Genomic DNA, 21,959 nt, shown 5'->3' on the forward strand with positions numbered 1-21,959 from the left:
TTATACCCATTTGCAACGCTAGATGGCGCCAGATATCTTCAAAGCGTATGTTGAACGGTACACGGTCGATTGGTCGCCGGTCTTTTGGTCGCCGGTCTTTTGGTCACCAATCTTTTGGTCGCCCAGAAGGTTATTGATAATTACCATTTAAATCGTTGCTCAAATTTCCTAAATACAAACTGCAAATTACTATTTAGTCATACTTAATGCCCTAGTAATGATTAGGCTAAAGAAAAGCTCCAAATTTCCCGGACTTTAATTGTTTTTTGTTGGAGAACTTTTTGTTAAGACCCCGACTTCCTGTAGCTTCTTAAAGGGACAGCGCATGTACATACAAACTCTTCTACACTCACACGTGGGCTCAGTGAAACTGCTCATGGCCATTGTTGCCTTTTATTCATGCGTAGACCGTCTTGTTTTATCTTGTTTGGTACTCGGAAGTTTGGTCTCCGGTCTTTTGGTCGCCCGTTGTCGCGGTCCGGGTGACCAAAAGACCGCGACCAAAAGACCGCCAACCAAAAGACGGCAACCAAAAGACCGGCGACCAAAAGACCGGCGATCAATCGACCGCAGACGATGCTGAACACGACGGTTAATGCGGTTGTTTTTTTATCACAGTACGTTGTTGGTTCATTTATATTTCAAAAACCAGAAGCCATTCATTTACAAATGTGATTGCACTTTACATATTTAAATGTTCACATGTGATCGACAGTTTTTGCATGATTTGAATGAGGCAAAATAACATCCATTTCTTTGCAATACATTGTATAAACATTGAATTTGGTGTTTAAAAAACTTTGTTTTCAAACTTGGGTTTGAAAAAGAGGAGGTCGTCTTATATTCGGGGCAATATGGTAATATGATGACATCCTGTCAGTATTGGGCCCTTATTTGGGAGTGTTATGGGTGGCGTCCGTTGACCTGTCAAAAACGACAGAAAATACAGAAATAGATATCAATCATGTTTTGTACATCCTCCAAATGATGAGCACTTTAAGGACGGCCCTTTTATCACCTGTCAGAACATTGAAATAGCGTTGTCAGTCTTTTTGGAAAAGAGCGCAGAAGCGCTCATCAAACTTGCATCACTTTAATGCCTAATGTAGCAAACGGCGGCTCCAAAGTAGTGGGGGGGGGGATTAAAAAAAAAGCATTTCGATGCTGTAATAAATAGCAGATACATGAAAAATAAAAAGAAGCCTACAGCTTTTTTTATGACCTGACCGGCATCTAGTCGTTAAAAGGAGACTAACAAAGCTCCCAGTGAGATGTGGCTTGGCTCTTTTCTTTCTGCAGGCTATTGCTTTGATTAAAGCTTTTTACGCTGCTCTTTTGCTCTTTTCATTGCGCTCTAATCTCTTCCTGAGGAGTAAACAAGGAAATGAGCTTGAAATGACCACGGGATTACAAGCCCACTCTCGTGACGACTCCGTTTTGGAGAAGCTCAAGTGTTTCCATTAAGTTCACCTGCGGAAGAAATGACACATTTCAATTCGTACGTGGCCATTCGAGCGCGTGGCCATCCGCGATAAGATTTTCAATTGCATCTGGTGTGAGAGCGCTGAAGACTTCATTAATCAATTCTGGCCACTTTGTAGTGGAGATACTTGCATTACTCCGCATCAAAGCCAGGAAGAAGACGTTGACAGCGACTTATTACGTACTTATTTTCCCAGCACGTGCGGCGACGACGTACGAGTCGCAATTCCCAGAATTGAATGGTACTCGGCCATTTGGTCGCCGGACGTTTGGTCGCCCGGAAGGTTATTGATAATTACCATTTAAAATTGTTGCTCAAATTCCCTAAATACAAACTGTAAATTATTATTTAGTCATACTATATGCCCTATTAATTATTAGGCTAAAGAAAAGCTCCAAATTTCCTGGACTGTTATTGTTTTTTGTTGGAGAACTTGTTAAGACCCTGACTGACGTCCGGCGACCAAACGCCCGGCGACCAAACGCCCGGCGACCAAACGCCCGGCGACCAAACGCCCGGCGACCAAACGCCCGGTCACAGAATTGAATGCATTTTTGGTTTCAACGTTTTTTTTCGATGGCGTTCTATGAAAACCAACTGCGTGGTGTACTTTTTCCTGTACAAAACATGCATGTTTTAGGTTATAAAAAGTGTTTATCACAGATCACACTTGGACAAAATAGATGAATGCCATTTTTTGTTAATAAATCCGTTCATGAAGGTCAACATAAATAGCAGCATTCAAATATTTCTGCTCGCTGTTTAACGCGTGCAATGTGAAAAAAAGAATAACGAGAGCCTGCTGATAGACTTGAAAGTCATTACATTTGAAAATACTAAATTCAATTAAAAGCTTTAAGATAAAAACTTGATGAAACAGCTTCAACTCTCTAATACAAGTGTGCAATATTTTCTTTTAAAAGTTTAAGTAGACAGAAAGGCAAAGACTAAACCAAAAAAAAGAAAAAAGTTCCCACCATCATGGATGCATGAAGATGCGTGTTGTGGCGAGAAATGGCAATTTGATGTTTCCCCATCGCTGGCGAGGTGGATGGCGGTTATTGAGCTCCCATCCATCATCTCCTGCAAACATCTGAACATGACAGACGGTTCTTAGGTGACCCGTCGCGACATGAGACGCCGCACACCAAACTCTTCTTGGCCACGTCATTAACCCCAAAGCAACAGTCAATCACAGAACGATGGCGACGGTCTCGATGCACTGTTGCTGCAAAAAAAAAGTCATTGTTGAAAACTCCACCAGAAAATCAGGTTTTCCAATTAAAAGCAATAAACAGTCAAAATAGCACGGTTCACGCTAGCGTGCGTAATCACCCCCAGTTGGACGTGAAAATGGCGACCAGGCTTTGCCCAAATTGCAGCGCCCCGAACGAGAGCGAAGTCCCCAGACTAAAGTCCACGTTGATAAAGACAGCGGCACCTCGATCGTATCAAATGTTCGGGTTATGAAACGCCTCCGCGGAACATTTTGTCTCAGGATACGAAAGAAATTCCTCACTTAATGCGACGGGTGTTCTTTGTTAAGTTGTATACTCAGTGGCGGTCCGTGCATTTTCTCGTCGAATCAATCCAACCCTCAAAAACTATTTTACGGCTATAAAACCTCTACTCCAGCTACAGCTGCGACACATAAAAAAATAATCAATAAATCAATGCACAAAAATGGGGTAGAATACGTCATGACGTATCCCTACGCCTGCGACAAGGCATTGTGGTGTTGCCAACTCCAACTCCATTTTAGCTTCCGAAAAAAAAAAAACAGTATCAACAAGCCGTTTTTCCTTAAGTTTGCATAATGGATAGGCGAGTACACCGCCTATATGTGTGTACGTATTCCCCGTCGCATACAGCAGTTTCTTTATATCCATCTTAAATGATGGATGAGACACGGAGATAAAGATGAAATGTTCCCTGACAGTGTGAGCTCAATAGTTCTTTGCGGCGTTTCGCTGGCGTCGTCTTTCATATGGAATGCGTCTCTCGCCTGTTTTTCCATCTCCCTTATCGCTATTTACATTGTCGAAAATAGTACCAACGGTGTGCGTGCAAGTCAAATCAAAGTGTGTGTCTTTCAGTGGCGGTCCGTGCATTTTCTCGTAGCGCCTTCAACGGGTAAAATCCAAATCCTAGCAGCATTTGATGACTTATCCACGCTTGTTTAATGCAGCAGAGCCTGCAGAACTGATTGTGAAGGCCTTGAAGCAGATTTCTGACCCTGGCAACAAATAATGGCTGGAATGCGATTGGTTAAATGCTTCAATATGAAAACACACATCTGGAAGCAGTGCAACCAGGGGGGAAAGCAACGAAAGGAAGCTAACAGACCATTTGGAATTATTTCATAAGTATTGATGGACAAAATATAATATATGATTCAGATATTTCTTAGGCCAGCAGAGAAGGCCCTGACGGCCCGCCACTGGTGTCTTTATAGCAGGAACTTAAAAAGGACACTCTGATGAATGGACAAGTCTCGAGCAATGTGGCTCCTGAAATTTGCAGGTCCAAAACTGCGTCTAAAGAGCGCCCCCCTGTGGCCGGACAAGGGGACAAGCCTTGCCTGGATTTATTGTCACCTTTCCAAAATAAGAGAAACCCGGTGTTATTTCAGATGAAGGTATTATGGCTCGTGTTAAAATGTGACATGGGAGACTATTAATCCAAAGTGAATGTGATAAAATGGAGAAAGATGCCACATTAGACGGATTTAACAGGATAGCATGGCACAATAAAAAAAGACAGGGGACGCTTCTAATCCAATAAAACAGGAATCCTTTCATATATAAAGAAGGATATCATAAGCACACGTGATTTACGGCGGATTTGGTGACGCGAGGTGGATGGCGGGCGGGCGGGCGTTTTGTCCTCGGCGCAAACCCCTCGGAAGCCAATCAAAGCAAAGCAAAACAAATCAATCCCAATCCTCCTCCCCCTGAATTGCCGTCAGCCCAAAGAAGCCATTTTGGCCGAGGTGTCTTGGGATTTTCTCCCGTGAGGAATGACAGCCGAAGCCTCTGTAAAGGTCAAATATCATTCAGTCCGTCGCCGTCTTATTGAAAGCTAACGAAGCGAATGGGCAAAAGGCCCACTGGACTTCTCGGAGCATCTCTGGTTGCTGCTCTTCAGAATCTATTGCAATGGAGTAGCCATCAATCCAGTGCAAACGAGATTCTATTTCTAAAACAAAGCCTTCTGCTCTGATTCCACCTTTCCATATGGCTTTAATAAGTCCGCGTAGTGTTGTTCCTGAACAATCGAGTCAGAAGCAGAGAAAGAAAAATAAAGAAATATCATTATTGGGATGGGTTTCCCTGACGACCTCCACCAAGGATTTCCACAGTTCCCATGGTAATGCCTGGTGAATATCAGCGCTGACCTCTTTTCCGATCCAATCTGATTACATCCGTCGCAAGCACTTCATCAGACAAATTATTCATTGGCATCACCGTTTATTCACTGACTCCACTTGACTCTGCTAAATCAGGAAGGGAAAAAAAATCCTATTTTTCTCTGACCTCATCCTGTATCCTAATATAATAGGCTATGTACACTGTGTTTTGGTCGTAGGCCACATGTTGCCGTTCATGTGTCTCCCTGTAAAGCAGGGGTCTCGAACTCAATTTACCTGGGGGCCGCTAGAGGCCGAGTCTGGGTGAGACTGGGCCGCATCAGGATTTCCACAAGAAAAGCACTGATAAAACTTTCCAACGTTATCAAATATCTTTATTTTTTAACAAAAAATAATGAATTAAATAAATTAACTTAAAGATGAATAAAAAATAAATCAATCAGTAATATAAAACCAAATAATACTAATGAGCATACAGTAGATATACACTGGCTGGCTAAGTAGAGAAAATGAATTATTTTTATTCCGTTTCAAATGTCTGTATTAACAGCTCTTTAACCTTTAACTTTCTGAACTTGAATGGAACATTGAACATGAAATATTCTGAACACGGCTTCTTTTGCCTACTCCTTGCTGCTAGAGACCTGGCAGCGCTTCTTCTCACATAGTCACATTTGGCTTGAGGGAGGAAGCAGTGGAGACCCTCAGTAGAGCTTGAAGATGCTCATCAGTAAGTCTGGACCTGTACTTGGACTTATTGAAGTTCAAGGTGGAGAAGAGCTTCTCACACAAGTATGTGCTCCCAAAAAGGCACATGGTCCGCTTGAACCTTCGGGAAAGTTCAGGGAAGCTGGGGGTCAACTCTCTCAAAAATTGCCCAAGCTTGTCTGCTTCTCCACTCACCTCCCTGAACTTGGCTTTGAGTGCAGAGTTGCACTGCAGGTCAATGAGCTCCATTTGAAGCTCAGGAGGGGCATCTTGCACATCAAAGGAGAAGGGGTCCGCAAAAATTTGAAATGTGGCTTTGTGTGTCTTGAAGTCTGCAAATCTGTGATCAAATTCCTCCTGTAGCTTCGAAATGGCCTCAACATACTTCTCACCACTGAATGGTGTGCCTGCATCCACGAGAGCCTTGCATGCTGGGAAATGGCAAAGGTTTGCCTGAGAGAGCTGGGCTTTCCATAACACAAGTTTAGTGCAGAATGCTCTCACGTTGTCATAGGCAGCACTGACAAGTTGCCCCTGGCCTTGTAGCTTCTTGTTCAGTACATTAAGCTCATGTGTGATATCAACAAGAAAAGCCAAGTCCATGAGCCATTTGGGATCACTTAGCACAGGATCAATCAACTCACAAACGGCGTAGCTAGCTTTGACTGCTGCATTACTGTCTTTGGTAGCCTTCTTGAAGAGATCCTGTTGCCTCAGAAGACGTGTTTTAAGACTGGCAACCTGGTTGGCTCTCTCATCTCCCTGGTATTTTTCGTACTCCTCAGCATGTCTCATAGTACAATTACGTTTCAAATTGTATTCCTTGTGCACCGCAACTTTTTCAGTGTAAATGAGACACGTCGGGGTGCCCCTGTGTTCAACAAAGAAATATTGCACTCCCCACTTTTCTTGAAACTGTCTGTGCTCATCACCGACCTTTCTCTTCACGGCAGGCTTTGAAAGAGACATCTCTGGGGCTCTGTAATATGTTTTTCCACTTGGAATGAGTCTCGGGTTGATCTTTCACATTCAGTCGCGCGGGTTTGTGGCGCATGTGCACTTTCGCTCTCCGTTTCAATCGCGGAGATGGCTACAGACACTGACACAGGCTGGATCACGGATCATAGCGCCTCATTCAGTTCTATGCTGAGAGCAGCGGAGGAGTGTGCGCGCCGAGCGGAGTGATCGGCCTCACGGCTTCTCCTCCGCCCAGCTGATTGGAGGAATGAATGAGTGAGTGAGCGAGGCACTGGACAGCCCGGCCGATGTCCCGCCCCCCAGAGCCGTATACCTCACCGTGATTGGTTCATTCAGCTCCGAACCAAAGTTCCCTCTAATTTTTTGTTGGTCTGAGCAGAAAGACAACCTCCCTGAGCGCACTGAGTACCAGTGTGAGCGACATCATCGGTACTCGGATGATTCGCCTAAAGACGTTTCGCCGACGGACGTTTGACAGACGGGCAGGTCGCCGAATGGACGTTCCACCGAACGTTCATTCGGCCGAACGGAGGTTTCGCCGAAACGGGATTCGAACGCTCGCCCCGCCGGATCGTGTGTGTACAAGTTTTTCAACCTCGGCCCGCGGGCCATATACGGCCCGTTAGGATTTTTAATCCGGCCCGCCGCCGGTGTTGTCCAAATTATAGTAAAAATCAATGTTCGTCTACCTTCAATGGCAGTCCGGGAATAAGCACTCTTGGGCAGGCAGATGTAGCAGAACCGAGCCGTAAAATGACAGCAATCGGGTCAAATCCATCCTAAAACAGCATTTAATGATTAAATACAAATACTGGATGATATCGCGATGGAGGCAAAAAAACGTCTATAGACGTCCATTCGCCAAACGGCTCAAAATGCTCTCAAATTCGGTCAAATCCAGCTGAAAACAGCGTTTAATGATTAAATACAAATACTAGTATTTGTATTTAATCATTAAACTAACAAATACTAGTACGACCTGTCCGTCTGTCAAACGTCCGTCGGCGAAACGTCTTTAGGCGAATCATCCGGTCACGACATCATCATTGCTCGCTATCGGCACACCAGTATCACACCTGCCACAAGCAGGTGCATGTCAATGTTCCCTCTAATTTTTCATGTAAAACATGCTGTAAAACAAGAAAAACATGAGTGGACAGAGCTACTGCCACTGGCTGCCACTTAAACGGCGCCATCATGGGGAAAGGGGTAAAAAAAAAAAAAAAAAAAAAAAAAAAAAAAAAATTAAAAAAAAAAAAAATCGATCTTTCATATTAAGACGGGGGCCGCAAATTATCGTCCCGCGGGCCGCAGTTGGCCCGCGGGCCGCAAGTTTGAGACCCCTGCTGTAAAGGAATGAAAATGTGGAATTGACCACAGTTCAGAACAATGGAAGCTCCATTTTTACATATATTGATGTGTGTAACACAGTTATGTGGTTGCCAGATCCTAGGAGGTCCACATACATGCCATTTTTTGTACCATATACAATGTTCCCTCTAATTTTCTGTTTGTCTGGGCAGAAAAACAACCTCCCTGAGCACACTGAGTACCAGTGTGAGCAACATCATCATTGCTCACTATGGGCACGCACCAGTATCACACCTGCCATAAGCACATAACACATAAATGATTTAGTAATAATAAAATGTAATGATTAATATCTATGAATGGGCAGCCCGGCGAATGAGTGGTTCGTGCGTCGGCCTCAAAGCTAAAAAAAAAAAAAGAGATTTTATTTTGTGCGCTCCATATGATTTGCTGTGCGCAGAGAAGACGAGAGTAGTGCGCAATTGCACACACGCGCAGCTTTGAGGGAACATTGACCATATATGACTTTAACGATGGGTATTATGATCGCGCAGACTTTGCTGGAACGCATGTTCTTAAACCAGACCTCCTTAAACTGGAGTTGGACACCACTCCATCCAATTCAAGCAAGAATAATGACGGATTAATTTTCACAATGGTGCCGATGATTTGCATTGTGAACTGTGCCAAATCCCCCGAGTCAGCACAAATGGACTCCGTATCTCTTTTAAAAGACGAGATTCAAGGTTAGGCTTTGAATTCCCTTTCTTTCTTTCAAGTAAGAAGATAATTGCTTGAGAGGATGAATAATCTAAATCGCAATTAGTAGAATTCGCATTGATTGTGAGCATACCCTTGGGTTGCCAGGTTTTGTGGGGCAGCATTAGCATACATTCATGCTAAAGATGATATATATACACTACACTGACACCAAAGTAGCTAAGGGAATTATTATTTTTTTAAACCTAATGAAGAAACGTGCGGTAAATATTTGACCTATGATTTAACCTTTCAGAAGCAGTATTTTTTTTGAAAAACTTTTATTCGAGTTATGTTTAAATGCGTACAAATAGACAGTTTTTAGGGAAAAAAAATGGCCTCACTTTGCTTTCTTTCTCAGTGCAACGTCAGCCAGTAAAGTGTTTTCTTCCTTTGAGTGTTGAACACGTGGTCACTTGCTCATGCTTCCTTTTTAGTACGCCAAGTACTTTTCTTTTGCTTCCCCTTCGCCGGCCGTCACTTAACCTTTCCCTCGCCTGCGGGCATCCCGACTGGTCCACCACATACGTACGTACGTACGTACGTACGTATTCTGTATACAATTGTGTTACATAAGTGAATAGAAAAGGGCACGCGGCTCCCGCTTCATCGCGTTTCAAATGAATTTGGCGGTGATTTTTCGAAATGCTCCGTTACGGATGCATGGCATGGCCTCCAGCTTCGTACGTCAGCTTCGTACGTCAGTTTGCTAAGGAAAGGTGAAAATACTTGTTTGTGCCTCAATGATGAAAGTCATCCTCTGGACACGTGGTTGGCTCGACTTAGTTGGGTTTCTGAAAGAAAGAAAAACAGGTGGAAAGTTGTTTTATTTACTGACTTTCTCTTTGTTCAAAAGATGAAAGACGGGGAAAAATATTTATGGGGCAGGCATGTCAGGGAATGATGAAACTTGCCTTTTTCAGAAAGATTTATGACTTTGATCTCAGAGCTTTGATTGACAGGTGCAACAATGAATATTTTGGCTATAAAATTGTCAAATAATATTTTAAGAAGTAAAGAGGGGATGGTTGTGAAATGAATGGTTCCAAAAGTGTGGATTCGTAACTTGAATTAGAGACGATTATAAGTACAAAATATAAATAAAGTTTGATGAAACTTGCTTTTTTTCAGAGGGATTTATGACTTTGATCGCTAACCGTTGATTGACAGGTGCAACAATGAATATTTTGGCTATAAAATGGTCAAATAATATTTTAGGAAGTAAAGATGGGATGGTTGGGAAATGAATGCTTCCAAAAGTGTGGATTCGTAACTTGAATTAGAGACGCATATAAAGTACAAAACAAAAAAGTAAAGTTTAGGATCCTTTAGTAAGATAGTTTAGGATGGATATGCCCTACTAGTCACATGAATTGTTGGCAAAAGTGATTGCGTGACTTATTCATGCAAAACCCGATTCGAAATTAGGAAACAAAAGCACTTCCGGAACGAATAGATATCGTAAATTTGGGCACATTTGTAAACACACGATCCGAGCGTGGATTTGAACTCATTTCAACTCCAGCTGTCATACAGCGAATTCGAATATTAGTCATAATCGTCTGTTTAGAATGAAGACGAACGTGGAGAAAAGACGTCCACTCACCCAAATCCTCGCTCGCTCTTCGTGTGACGATTTGTCTCTAATCCTTGGAACGCGACATTTCTGTCATACGACAAAGCGTCGCGTCGCGTCGCGTCGCGTCACGTCACGTCGCGGCGGATGTGGCAGTGACAGTGTTAAAAGGCGGAGTCTCCCTCCACCTTTTATGGAAATACGTGTGACAGATCCCGTTCAAGCAGCCCTCTCTGACGTCACAGCCTCGCTTGAGGGGGAGGAGGTGCGAGCGAGGGAGCGAGCGAGCGAGGGGGGGCGAAGGGAGTCAGTCGCTCTGCATCTGTTCCAGGCAGGGCGAGAGAGCTGCCTTGCCTTTTCTTGCCTTGCCTCGCCTCGCCTTACCTTTTGATGGAATCGCGTCGCGGGCGCTCGGACCGGCGACCGGAGCATCGCCACGACCCGCGGCGGAGATAATCGCCAGCATCCATGGGGGGCCACGTCACCAGAAATGCTTTGTACGGTGAGGAATCCATCCTTCTTTCCTCCTTTCCGCTCCGATGACGCTTTTGCGAGGGTGGCGGTGGGAGGCGGGCGGGCGGGAGGCGGAAGGCGCCAGGCGCCAGGTAGACAGATTTATTTCAAGATGCTGCGACCGACGATCCATCGCAACGCTCGCATCTACTCTGGATTGTTTACCAGGCTTGTTTGTGGCCAAGTTGTGGCTGTCCGGGCCCGCCGATGCCTCTCCTTCTCTCATCAATAATGAAAGAGGAGCAGGTTCTGCTCGCAGACGTCACTTTGTCGAGGAAGGACGTGAGGTTCTATTTCATTCTCATGTGACAGATAGACACATCGTCCATTTCAACGGAGCACTTCCCCAAAAAACCCTCCTTGTGACTTGTTGGGCGGCGAGCTCCAACTTCACGTGGGCCGTGCCAAACATCACCGGCATCGACAATACATTTAGAAGCTCATCTCCGCTTTATTCCAGGAGCATGGAGCTATTAATAGTAAGGCCGGGATATGGACCGCATCGCGCCGCGTGCCGTCCTCACGATATTGGGAGCATAAACGGCTCTATTTCGGGGAGTCGCGACCAGGTCGTCTTTGTGTCCGCCACCTGGTTATTCTAATTCCAGCCTCCGCTTAAATCCAATTAGTCCAAAGGACACGCTAAGACCGCCGAGCCGAGCTGTATTAGGCTCCGCCTCCTCGCTGGGATGGAGTTCAAGCACCTGAGTAAAAGGTGGCGTCTTGCCCGACTCTCTATTTGGTTGTAGTCGAGTGATTTGGATTGGTCTCCTCGATTCGTATTTTGCAATATAATGCAGGTGACAAGCTAAGCCGCAACCCTAGAGCCACATCTGACCTTTCACCTTTAATACGGCAGACCAAGGCAGATTTTGTCCCACGAAAAATGCGAGCTTGTCTTCGCCCTCCCGGTCCAAATGGATGGGCCGCCGGCCGCCGTCGATGGCCGTAGATGTCGTCACAATAATCAATTTGTTTCAAAAACCCATTCTTTTTAAAGCCAATTCTTTGAAAAACAGGCGATCCGGGCCCATTTGCCATCTCTAATAATTTTGCGCTCGTTTGTCCTGACGTATTTTGACTGACCAACGGAGAAAATCCGATTATTTTGAACCCCAGGTCAGATCTGGAACGATCGCTGTTCATCCTACCCAAAAATCTCAAATCGGGATGGACCTGAAAGTAAGCTCAGTCCATTACATATTTCTTCTAATCGTATCTGGCAGTTGGGTTGAGCTGCACCTTTCTTGAGTTCACCAAATACGGCCCAGATTTTGGCTTTGCTTCAAAACGCACTCCTTACAGTACATCCTTTGACCCTGTAGTCGAAAGACACAAAGCGACGGGACCTTGGGCTCAGGTTCTTGCCTCTAAATGGCCCTTCCAGCCACGTGCACTATGAATGAGGACAAGAGAAAGGATTAGGCGAGTGGAATTAGCATGCAGCAGTTGCCCGAGGGTGACAAAAACAAATGTCTCAAAGTCAGATGTCTTGGTGAAGAGAACATGTGTCACCATCTTCATACAAATGAGACTTCTGACTTTGGACAGCATCTGCTACTTGAACTTCTTAACAATATGTCAATAGAGGCAAATACAAATCACATCGGACACTCACGTTCCTTTTGTTGGTTTTAAGACGCCAGTCCAAATTTATGGTAGCGCCCACATACAATGCCTGTCGAGTCGAGCTACTACTGTACATTTTACATCTGTTCTTTTTTTTCTTCTAAACGGTCAACTCAACATTGACATTTGTATTCTTCTTTTCACTTTCAACATGATTTATTTAGCGTTAGCTTGAGGAGCAACCAGAGTCCTACCATATACTAGTTCCCCTTTTTTATATTTAAAAAGAAAACCAAAAAAACACACAGACTCTGAAATTTTGCAAGCTTTTATAAAGGATTTCCAAGTTCCCCTTTCCATGCTAGAAATTTGTTTATGCATAATCATTTTCATGCCTCTGATAACTACTCTTTAGCGTTTGTTTTTTAAAAACATACCATAACCTACTCAAACTACAAACATTTTTGGGGAAAAAAATATTTTTCACAGCCCTTCTTTATTTTAGGAAGTACGTTATGTGGAAAAAGTCGTGTAGAAATAAAGTTTTAAGATAACCTACTCAAACTACATATATTTTTGGGGAAAAAAAATATATTTTTCACAGCCCTTCTTTACTTTAGGAAGTATGTTATGTGGAAAAAGTCGTGTATAAATAAAGTTTTAAGATAAACTACTCAAACTACGTATGTTTTTGGGGGAAAAAAAATTTTTTTTACAGCCCTTCTTTATTTTAGGAAGTACATTATGTGGAAAAAGTCGTGTAGAAATAAAGTTCTAAGAAGGCTATAACGCCACCGAGTTGTGTTTTGAATTTTGAAAAGGAATCTTGTGGCTGTCCTGGAAAACAAAAGGGCCGTTTGCAGCAGATTGCAGCGTTAAGACCCCCGGCGGACACAAAGGGTTGCTAAGGAACATGGATTCACGGGACGTAGCAGCTGCGCGCGCCTCTTTACAACTCTCTAATGCATTCAGCTCAATTTGCCTGGGCCCATGCACGCGCCCCAGTATTCAATTGCTCTCCCGCGGCTGGCGCTAAGACAAAAGGCCCCGAGGATGTCCGGGCTTTTGGCGGACACGGGAGGGCGGGCAGGACGACGTGTCGCCGAGGTCGCTATCCAGGAAAAATTGGCAAGAAGAGAAAAGAGTTCGGAGCCGTGGTCATCGGGTTACGGCTCACATCTGCCACATCATGGGCTGCTTTAACAGTCAACACACACATTTTCTGTAAGATTCTGTTCTCGTCCAATGAGCGGCTTGGAATACTAAGCGGCGAGGGGAAGCAAAGTCGGTCGTTTCTATGTTACTCGTTGCCAACCGTTATTTGTAGATTCCAGTTCCTCAACTTATAATAATAATCGGACATAGGCCCTGTTGTCATCATCAACAACAAAAGCCTACTTGTCAGCACACCCAGAAACTGCGCATGACAAAATTGGTAGTGCTTCTCCATAAAGTGCGTTTACTCGGCAAAAGACCGAAATAAGTGATAGTTACGGACTCGTAATTTGGCATTCTGCTGTTATGGATACCTCGCGTAACATAACTTTTACTATCCTTAGCAGACATGAGCCACTCTCATGCAATATTTTTGTAAACAATTGTTTGGAAACCTTCAAATTGTCCAAATCGCATATTATATCACATTTTCTATGACCTAATATTAATGGAAAAGATGCAAACTTGCTGTTATGGGCAATGTTCCCTCTAAGCTGCGCGCTACTCTCGTCTTCTCTGCGCACAGCAAATCATATGGAGCGCACAAAATAAAATCCCTTTTTTTTTTAGCTGTGAGGCCGACGCGCGAACCACTCATCCGCCGGGCCGCCCCATTCATAGATATTAATCATTACATTTTATTATTACTAAATGATTTGTGTAGTAGACATGTGATACTGATGTGTGCCCATAGCGAGCAATGATGATGTTGCTCACACCGGTACTCAGTGTGCTCAGGGACGTTGTCTTTCTGCCCAGACAAACAAAAAATTAGAGGGAACATTGGTTATGGGTCATTTGTTTTGAGTTTGAGTCCCAGGTGGGTTGCGACCTTTCTGCGTGGAGCTTGCATGTTCTCCCCATCCCCGCATGGGATTTCTCTGGGTATTCCGCTTTCCAAAACATTGATGCTGAGCGGATGAGACTCTCTGTGAGTCTGGCCCCGCCATTGGTTGGCCACCCGTTCAGGGTGGCCCCTGCCCGCTGCCCATAGATGGCCGGAGTGGGCTACAGCACCACCCTCCCACGCGAACCCTCGCCGCTTTTTTTGGTCAATACGGGCATCCGGTGAAACGATTTGAACGTTTGCTTTTCAGACTCCCTGGGCGGCGGCGGTGGCGGTGGCGGTGGCTCCTTCCCGTCAACGTCCCAACGCTGTCCCCACAAAGCCAAGAGATGCCTGCCTGTTGGCGTGGGCGCCCTCCTGCCAGTCAGCCCTCTCCTCTTCCACCCCAATGCCAAGGGTTCCCAAATTATCATGGACCTGGGCCAGAAGATAGTGAAAAGGCAGGGGAGTTTCTGCAACGCCATCACCTTCAGCAACCGGCCCATAGCCCTGTACGAGCAAGTCCGTCTCAAGGTAAGGCGGAACCCGGAACGCGCCATCTTTGTTACCGGTGCAGCGTCCCCATTTGTCGGATGGCCTTTGTGTCCATTGACGTCCAAATGCTCCACTTGACTTTTCCTTTTGCCCAGATCACCAAAAAGCAGTGTTGCTGGAGCGGAGCCTTGCGCCTGGGATTCACCTCCAAAGATCCGTGCCGGATCCACCCGGACAACTTGCCCAAGTACGCCTGCCCCGACCTGGTGTCTCAAAGCGGCTTCTGGGCCAAGGCCCTGCCCGAAGAGTTTGCCAACGAGGGCAACGTCATCGCCTTTTGGGTGGATAAGAAGGGCCGCGTTTTCTACCGCGTCAACGAGTCCGGGCCCGTGCTCTTCTTCGGCGGCGTGCGAGCCGCCGAGCAACTCTGGGCTCTGATTGACGTTTACGGCCTGACCCGTGGAGTGCAGCTTCTGGGTGAGAACATCTCAATGACCTTAAAAAAACGTGCCCAAGAAAAGTTACGTTTACTGTATGTGCAATGACCGGCTAAAAAACAAAAGACGCCCGAACGTGTTATTTGTTCCCAAATGCAGGGAAGCACTTTGAAGTTGTGCTCTCACTAATTTTGAATTGCTTAAAAGCAGGAATCTCTCGAAAATAACAAGACTTGGCATGCAATAACACAATCCAATCTGACTTGGAAAGACATACAACCAACCTGGCATGGAAACTTGACATGAATCAAACAACGACCAAGACTAACAAACGCACAGGGTATAAATAGACAGACAAGGGTTGATTACAAAGCCTGGAGGGGCACAAAAGGCCAATGAATTGCAAGACACATTAATTGACAAGCTCGAAATGTATCTTTTGGTCATTTGGGAGGCTCTTGAGCCTCTCATCCTGTCCTTCCAATCTTTTGTCCTTTAAGGTGTGTGTATACAACCGAACTGTAGTCATTAAATGCAGCGTAGCAGCTTCAAAAAGGTTTGAACTAGAAACATGGACATAAATAGGGAGCTGTAGTCGATACGACCACTAAGACCCTGGAATCAAGTGGGCAAAGAAGAATGAGGCTGCCCAATTGTGCCCATGACAAAGGGACATACCATTGGCCACGTGTCAGAGGCCCGCCGCTCCAAAGCCGTCGGTTCAAAGCCTCTGGGCTTCGTGACGGAACGGTGACTGGGCCTTTGCCAAGAACACGGAACATGGCAAGCATCTAGGACAAATTCCCGTCCGATTACGGCCGGCCCTTCTCCTCCGTCCTTTCGGTATGTCACCTTCTCTCGAGGGACGGCCCGGGAATTGGACCCGAGGTCGTTTCCGTTCCGATGTGCTCCCTTTTCTTTCCGCCGACGAGCACACGAGAGCCGAATTTCCTCTGTTGGCGTCGAGTTCGGAGCCATTCCTTTTGCTCTTCCCTTTCATTTGGTTTGTGACACGGTGACATGGCTAAAGATCCTCCTGAGACGCGGGATAAAGATAACCCGCTCGCTCACGCGGGGGCACGTGACTGAGTAAATCCCCTCAGATTCACCGCTGGCACGTTTTATCCGCCCTGGCTGGCGGCTGGCGGCTGGCGGATCGGCTTGGCCGTCCTCTTGCTCTCCACCTCCTAACGCAGGGGTAGGGAACCTATGGCCCCGGAGCCATATGTGGCTTTTTGCTAACCTGTGAGGTAAAATATGTTTCTCTTTTGGTCACCGGTCTTTTGGTCGCCGGTCTTTTGGTCGCCCGTTGTCGCGGTCAAGGCGACCAAAAGACGGCGACCAAAAGACTGGCGACCAATCGACGGCGATTTATCCTCTGGAGCGACTTCAGTGTGAAATTCTGAAGACCTTAATAGACATAAAAAGTCCTTGAATAATGACAATAAACGCCCTTTTTTTCCCAGAGAGCGAGATCGTACCCCCCGACTGCCTGCGTCCGCGCTCTTTCACCTCGGCGCGCTCGTCCCTCCAACGCGAAGCGGACGACTCCCGACTCTCGGTCAGCCTGTGCGACCTCAACCGTCAGCAGGAGGACCCGGCGGGGCCCCGCCTCCGGCCGGCCGGCTCCCAGCTGCGTCTGTCGGCCTGCCCCGTCCCCCAGAACTCCCTCAACTCCCAGCAATCGTCCCTGCTGCCGTCCATCCTGGAGAGCGACCTCCACTTCCACCAGTTGCACGGCAGCCACATCAAGAGCGTGGACGAGCAGACGGTGGCCCGATCGGAGCACTCGCGGGAGGAGCGCACGCTGGTCTTCACCGACCGGCCCCTGCGGACGGCCGAGTGCGTCTTCGTCAAGGTCACCAAGTCCAGCCCCGCCCGCTCAGGCTCGCTGTCCTACGGCGTGACCTCGTGCGACCCGGCCGGGCTGCGCCCGGGCGACCTGCCGTACGTGCCGGAGGCCCTGGTGGACCGCGAGGAGTTCTGGGCCGTGTGCCGCGTGCCCACCCCCCTGCAGAGCGCCGACATCCTGGGCTTCTCGGTCAACCCGGAGGGGGAGGTCATCCTGAGCCACAACGGCGCCAACGTGGGCATGCAAGTGTGCGTGGACAACTCCCGCCCGCTCTGGATGTTCTTTGGCCTCCACGGCGCCGTCTCTCAGCTGAGAATTCTGGGTAAGCGCCCATCGAGGGCGGAAATTGTTGCGTGGATTTACCAGTGAGATCGGGGTGAGTGGCAGCGCCGGTTTTGGACTCTGACGACGCTTTCCTTTGATCTTCTCCAGGCTCCACCCACGTCGGAGACCCGGGCGCCGGCTCCATCCCCGCTTCGCCCTCCTCGTCGGCACCCTCTCCGATGGCCCTGGGCGGCGGCGTCTCCGATCCCGTCCTCAACGGGGGCCCGTGCTCCGCGGCTTCCTGCGGCTCGGCCGGCGGTAAGTTCCAACGGCTCCTTTGGGGAATCGATAGAATCCGTCTCCAAATCCCAGCACGCGCCTTTGATTCGGAAGTAGAAAGTAACAAAGTGGTGAACTTCAAAGTCAAGTCATAACAAAATTAGTGGCGTTACTCCACAAGTGTGTGGGCCTTCCACTGGAGTTGGCCTTTATCTATTGTAAATGGAATTACTTGTTTATATCAGGGGTCGGGAACCTTTTTGATGGAAAGAGCCATAAACAATTCATATTTTTTATGAAGGGATATATATGAAAAAGTGTGCCTTTTTTAGTCACTTCACCACTTTTAGGGTACAAAAGTCTCTGAATTCTTTTGACAACATTGTTACGTTGTTGTTAATCAATGAATATCAATGAGAATATCCATACAGAAGAGTATAATGGAAAAAATATGATTATAGGGCGCTGGAGGTAGTGTCAATGCCATAATACCAACGTAACGCTCCTATTCCTGCACTTTCTCACCAGGAGTTCCCATATTTTACCTCACATGTTAGCGTAGAGCCATATGCACCCATCAAAAGAGCCATATGTGGCTCCCGAGCCGTAGATTCCCTATCCCTGGTTTATATGTTGACATATCTTTGGTACTTTTGTTCAGGAACCAACCCGAATTCTCCGGTCAGCCCGCCCAAGTCTCCCACCTTCCCACCGGGCCGCGAGCCTCGCTCCGACGAGTGCTCCATCTGTTACGAGAACGCCGTGGACACGGTCATCTACGCCTGCGGACACATGTGTCTTTGCTATCGCTGCGGGCTAAAGCTCAAGAAAATGTCCAACGCCTCCTGTCCCATCTGCAGGAGGCACATTAAGGACATCATCAAGACCTACCGGAGTACCTAGAGAGGAAAAATCCTAGCGATAAATTTGGAAAGGGAAAGCTTCATCCGACATTGAGTTGCGTGGGAATCTTCCTACCGGTTTTAGGTACCGTCCACGCCGTTTCACAAAGAGGAAACGGCATCTCTTTGGCACACCTGGAAGACCTGGCCAAAAATTTCATTGGTCGAGGCACACCGCTCCATCGCGAGGACTCTGTGACGACTGGACAGAACGTTTCAAAGAATTTTTGGGGTGGCGGGACTCTGTGGAAAGAACATGCGTCACGCCAGAAAGCCGTCTGGCGTACAAGTCGTCTCACGATCTCCTAGCAACTTGTATTCGCTTGTAGGTATTGCTTAACTGGGTAGACGCGTCTGTTCCGAGGAACTCGTCGTGAGCCAGCCTCGTCGTCGTGCCGGCAATCGCCCGGTGCTTGGTGTGTTTCAAAATGGCGCCCGGCGGAAGTCGTAGCCGTATTTCTTTGCTCTACCGTGACCGGATAGTCGTCGTTCTTCAAAACGTGGGTGATATAGCTCTATTCTCGTGCTACGTATCCGTCCCGCTGCTTGCGCTAACGTGGCGTCTCGCGCCCCAATCGGCGTCACCGGGAAAAAAGCCCATTTCTTCGGGACGTTTCAACGACACGGGCGCAAAACAATCGGCGTGATAGAATTAGGATTCTCAGGGCCGCCATCTTTCTTTGATTTCTTGGTATCCGGAGAACCGTTTCCCAACCGGAGTCGCGGCACGTGCCCAATGCGGCGTGAGGAATCCTGACATTCAAGAAGACGTGAAGTCGGGGGGATCGTTGCCATGGCATCGGAAGACGGCGCCGTCGCGACGCAGCTGCCTTGATCGGCGGTTGAAGGATGAAAATGACCAAAAATACTCCCGTGTGACTCTGACCGGTCGCACGTTCACTCAGAAGAAGAAAAAGCACACAAAAGGCTAATTATTTTTGTAAAGGTGACCCTAGATGAATATTTGTATTTTTGTGAGCGCTTTTCACCAGCAGCAAAGAAACGTTTGAAACGTTGCCGTTTATTTTCAATCAAATCACGCCGCCATGAATCGATCCGGCCGATTGGCTCCTTGTCTTGAAATGGTCTCGGTTTGAATGGCAGCCAATGAAATCAAAGCTATTCCAGGGATACGTACGGACCGCGATAGGCCGTCCAGCAGCTCTTTTCTATGTTTCTAGGTGATTTTGTAGCTAGAATGGGCTCAAGGCTTTTGTTTTTGTTGTTGCTGCTGCTGCTGCTATTCAATTGGCCAGCTGTCCTTTACTGGAATGTATAAATGTGGACAAAGGTGGGCGTGGTCCTCGCGTCCCGCCACGCTTTCTATTTATGACGCTACCGCTTCGAGTGTTGAATGTTAATCAAAGTATTTGGAGTAAATTATTTCCATTCTGGCGCTCCAACGTAACACTTGTTGTTTTATTCTTAGAGTTTAGGAGCAGTGGATTTTTTTCCCTCCTCATCTGGATATGAAAAGTCATCTAGTTTTTGTAAGTACACATGGTTTCTAGTGCACAATGAAGGTGGCCAGATGATGAAATGAACTTTAGTACAATCCTACCGTGTTTTTCCTCTGTTTTAAGTAAAAGTGTGTAGAGAAGAATCAGAAATCAAAATAGGAGCGACTCTATGTTGACGTTGGTGATGACAAAACATTGATCACTGACGTGGCGTGGAAAAATCCAGCAGACGCGCAATGTTTGCTTACAACACATAATTACAGAAAGTAACAAGTAGAGCATAAAACGACCATCAATAAATGTGTTGACTCCATTAACTAAGGATCTTTAGATTAGATTTGGGGAAACAAATGGAACTGCTGAATGAGCATTCCCTAATATTCAAGGATACTTTTAACAAAAACAACTTGTCTGAACATTCCCCAACGTCGATTCACACACATTTGTCAACTGGACTGCTTGCCGTTTGCTGGTGATAAATGTCACTTTATTAAGCCATTGATTGTAAACTTGGAAATGTTCAGCTGGTCTTTCAATCACGACATGTTTTGTGCAACTTATGACCAAATATGTGTACACTAGACTTCACTCTTTTCACTGCATTTTGAAAAGCAAAACTTTGAATCTCACTATTTTGCTAGGTTTGGCCATTTTTGTTCCAATTTCTGTTGCCGTTTAAGCTCTTCAAGTGGCTCCTTGAATGTTACAGACTGAAATGTGATCCACCGTTGATGGAGGGAGGGAGGGCTAAATCCTCAGAACTCTCCACAACATTTCTTTCCTCTTTTCTCCTTTGTACGTTTCTTTTTAGTCTTGATTTAGTCTACATCTGGTGTCAGGGACAGTATGAAATCCGTTTTACCTCACGCGACGTCCGGGACCAGCCGTAGATGAACGCCGCTCGCTCGGTTTGACCGCCGCGTTAGTATGTGTTTGCTCAACCTATTCTCTTGGAATATGTCCGATGATTGTGTTCAATAAACTTTCGATATGTATTTGGGGGAAAAAAAAACAGTTGTGATTCTGCTCATTTGTGTTCGTACCAAGTTCACATAAGTCACTTTTGGATTTTATACGTAACACAACCAAAAGACAGTTGTTGCGCTATAAAAATAAATTCTCTTTTGAAAAATGGGTTGAAAATTTCACGCATAGCACAGCAAACATTTGTATCCAATTATGTGCAGGTTTGTTACAGAAGAAGTTCAGCAGTTCAAATCAATCAAGCAAAATGATATGAGAAGCCATTGAGCAGTTCAATACAATCAAGCCAAAGCGTCCGTAGGATAGGTTAGCACAGGGGTCGGTCGGGAACCTTTTTGACAGAGAGAGCCATAAACAATTCATATTTTCAATTGTTATTCATTGAGAGCCATTCTCAGAATTTACTAAAAGTAAAAATAAATGAAAACGCGTGCATTTTTAGTTATTTCACCGCTTTTAAAGTAGAAAAAGTCTCGGATTTTTTTTGACGAAATTGTTACCCTGTTGCTAATCAATGGGATGCATGCATGCAGAAAGGTTTAATAAAAAAAATGAAAATTAAAAGCGACTCTAGGCGTAGTGTCCAGATTTTAGCTCACAGTTTAGCGGGGAGCCATCAAAAGAACCACATGTGGCTCCCGAGCCATAGGTTCCCTACCCCTGGTCTAGCAAAACAAAGTAGCGCCCAATATCAGTTGGAGAAATCTGTAGATCCAGAAAAGTCAAAGATAAAACGTGAATATTCTGGAGAGAGCTAAGGTTAAAATGAAGTTTACTTGGCAAAAACCAAGACAGAAACAGCACCCAAGCACTCATCGAAGCCCCATTGGAAACAATAACCACCAACATGAAAGACCCAAATCAAGCAAGCAGCAGCAGCAACACTTTAAATGCACATTTACAATCATTTGTGTTAACGACGACCATCCAATCGCACCCATAACTGCATCCATGCCGGGTTTAAAAAGCATGGCAGGC

At 46.1% G+C, this 21,959-nt stretch overlaps 1 protein-coding gene and 1 long non-coding RNA gene across 7 annotated transcripts; one reads left to right on the forward strand and one right to left on the reverse strand.

Moving 5' to 3' along the window:
- Window positions 1-328: 328 nt before the first annotated feature.
- LOC144077069 (uncharacterized) lies at window positions 329-11,440 on the reverse strand. Of its 6 annotated transcripts, none has more exons than XR_013300873.1 (5): window positions 10,216-11,440; window positions 8,954-9,403; window positions 2,461-2,711; window positions 1,019-1,470; window positions 330-924 (listed from the first exon to the last, which is right to left on the reverse strand). It is a non-coding gene; the product is annotated as an uncharacterized LOC144077069 (long non-coding RNA). The 6 variants fall into 6 exon arrangements; XR_013300875.1 differs by lacking the exon at window positions 1,019-1,470 and having other exon boundaries at window positions 587-924; window positions 2,461-2,566; window positions 2,632-2,711; window positions 10,216-11,317; XR_013300872.1 differs by having other exon boundaries at window positions 329-1,470; window positions 10,216-11,331.
- On the forward strand, window positions 10,459-19,453 carry neurl1aa (neuralized E3 ubiquitin protein ligase 1Aa). Its single transcript, XM_077604517.1, has 6 exons — window positions 10,459-10,687; window positions 14,580-14,842; window positions 14,959-15,280; window positions 16,707-17,414; window positions 17,525-17,674; window positions 18,297-19,453. The coding sequence occupies exons 1-6, from the start codon at window positions 10,654-10,656 to the stop codon at window positions 18,536-18,538; spliced, it is 1,719 nt and encodes a 572-aa protein (XP_077460643.1). The 5' UTR covers window positions 10,459-10,653; the 3' UTR covers window positions 18,539-19,453.
- The last annotated feature ends 2,506 nt before the right edge of the window (window positions 19,454-21,959 follow it).

This window comes from Stigmatopora argus, chromosome 7 (genome assembly GCF_051989625.1).
Source record: "Stigmatopora argus isolate UIUO_Sarg chromosome 7, RoL_Sarg_1.0, whole genome shotgun sequence".
NCBI lineage: Eukaryota > Metazoa > Chordata > Actinopteri > Syngnathiformes > Syngnathidae > Stigmatopora > Stigmatopora argus.

What these genes read in the sequence shown, in the direction of transcription:
- neurl1aa (XM_077604517.1), top strand. Translation starts at nt 10,654, where the DNA reads ATGGGGGGCCACGTCACCAGAAATGCTTTGTACG. An exon ending in CACCAGAAATGCTTTGTACG is followed by an intron (nt 10,688 to 14,579) that starts GTGAGGAATCCA and finishes TTTGCTTTTCAG; the next exon opens with ACTCCCTGGGCGGCGGCGGT. An exon ending in ACGAGCAAGTCCGTCTCAAG is followed by an intron (nt 14,843 to 14,958) that starts GTAAGGCGGAAC and finishes CCTTTTGCCCAG; the next exon opens with ATCACCAAAAAGCAGTGTTG.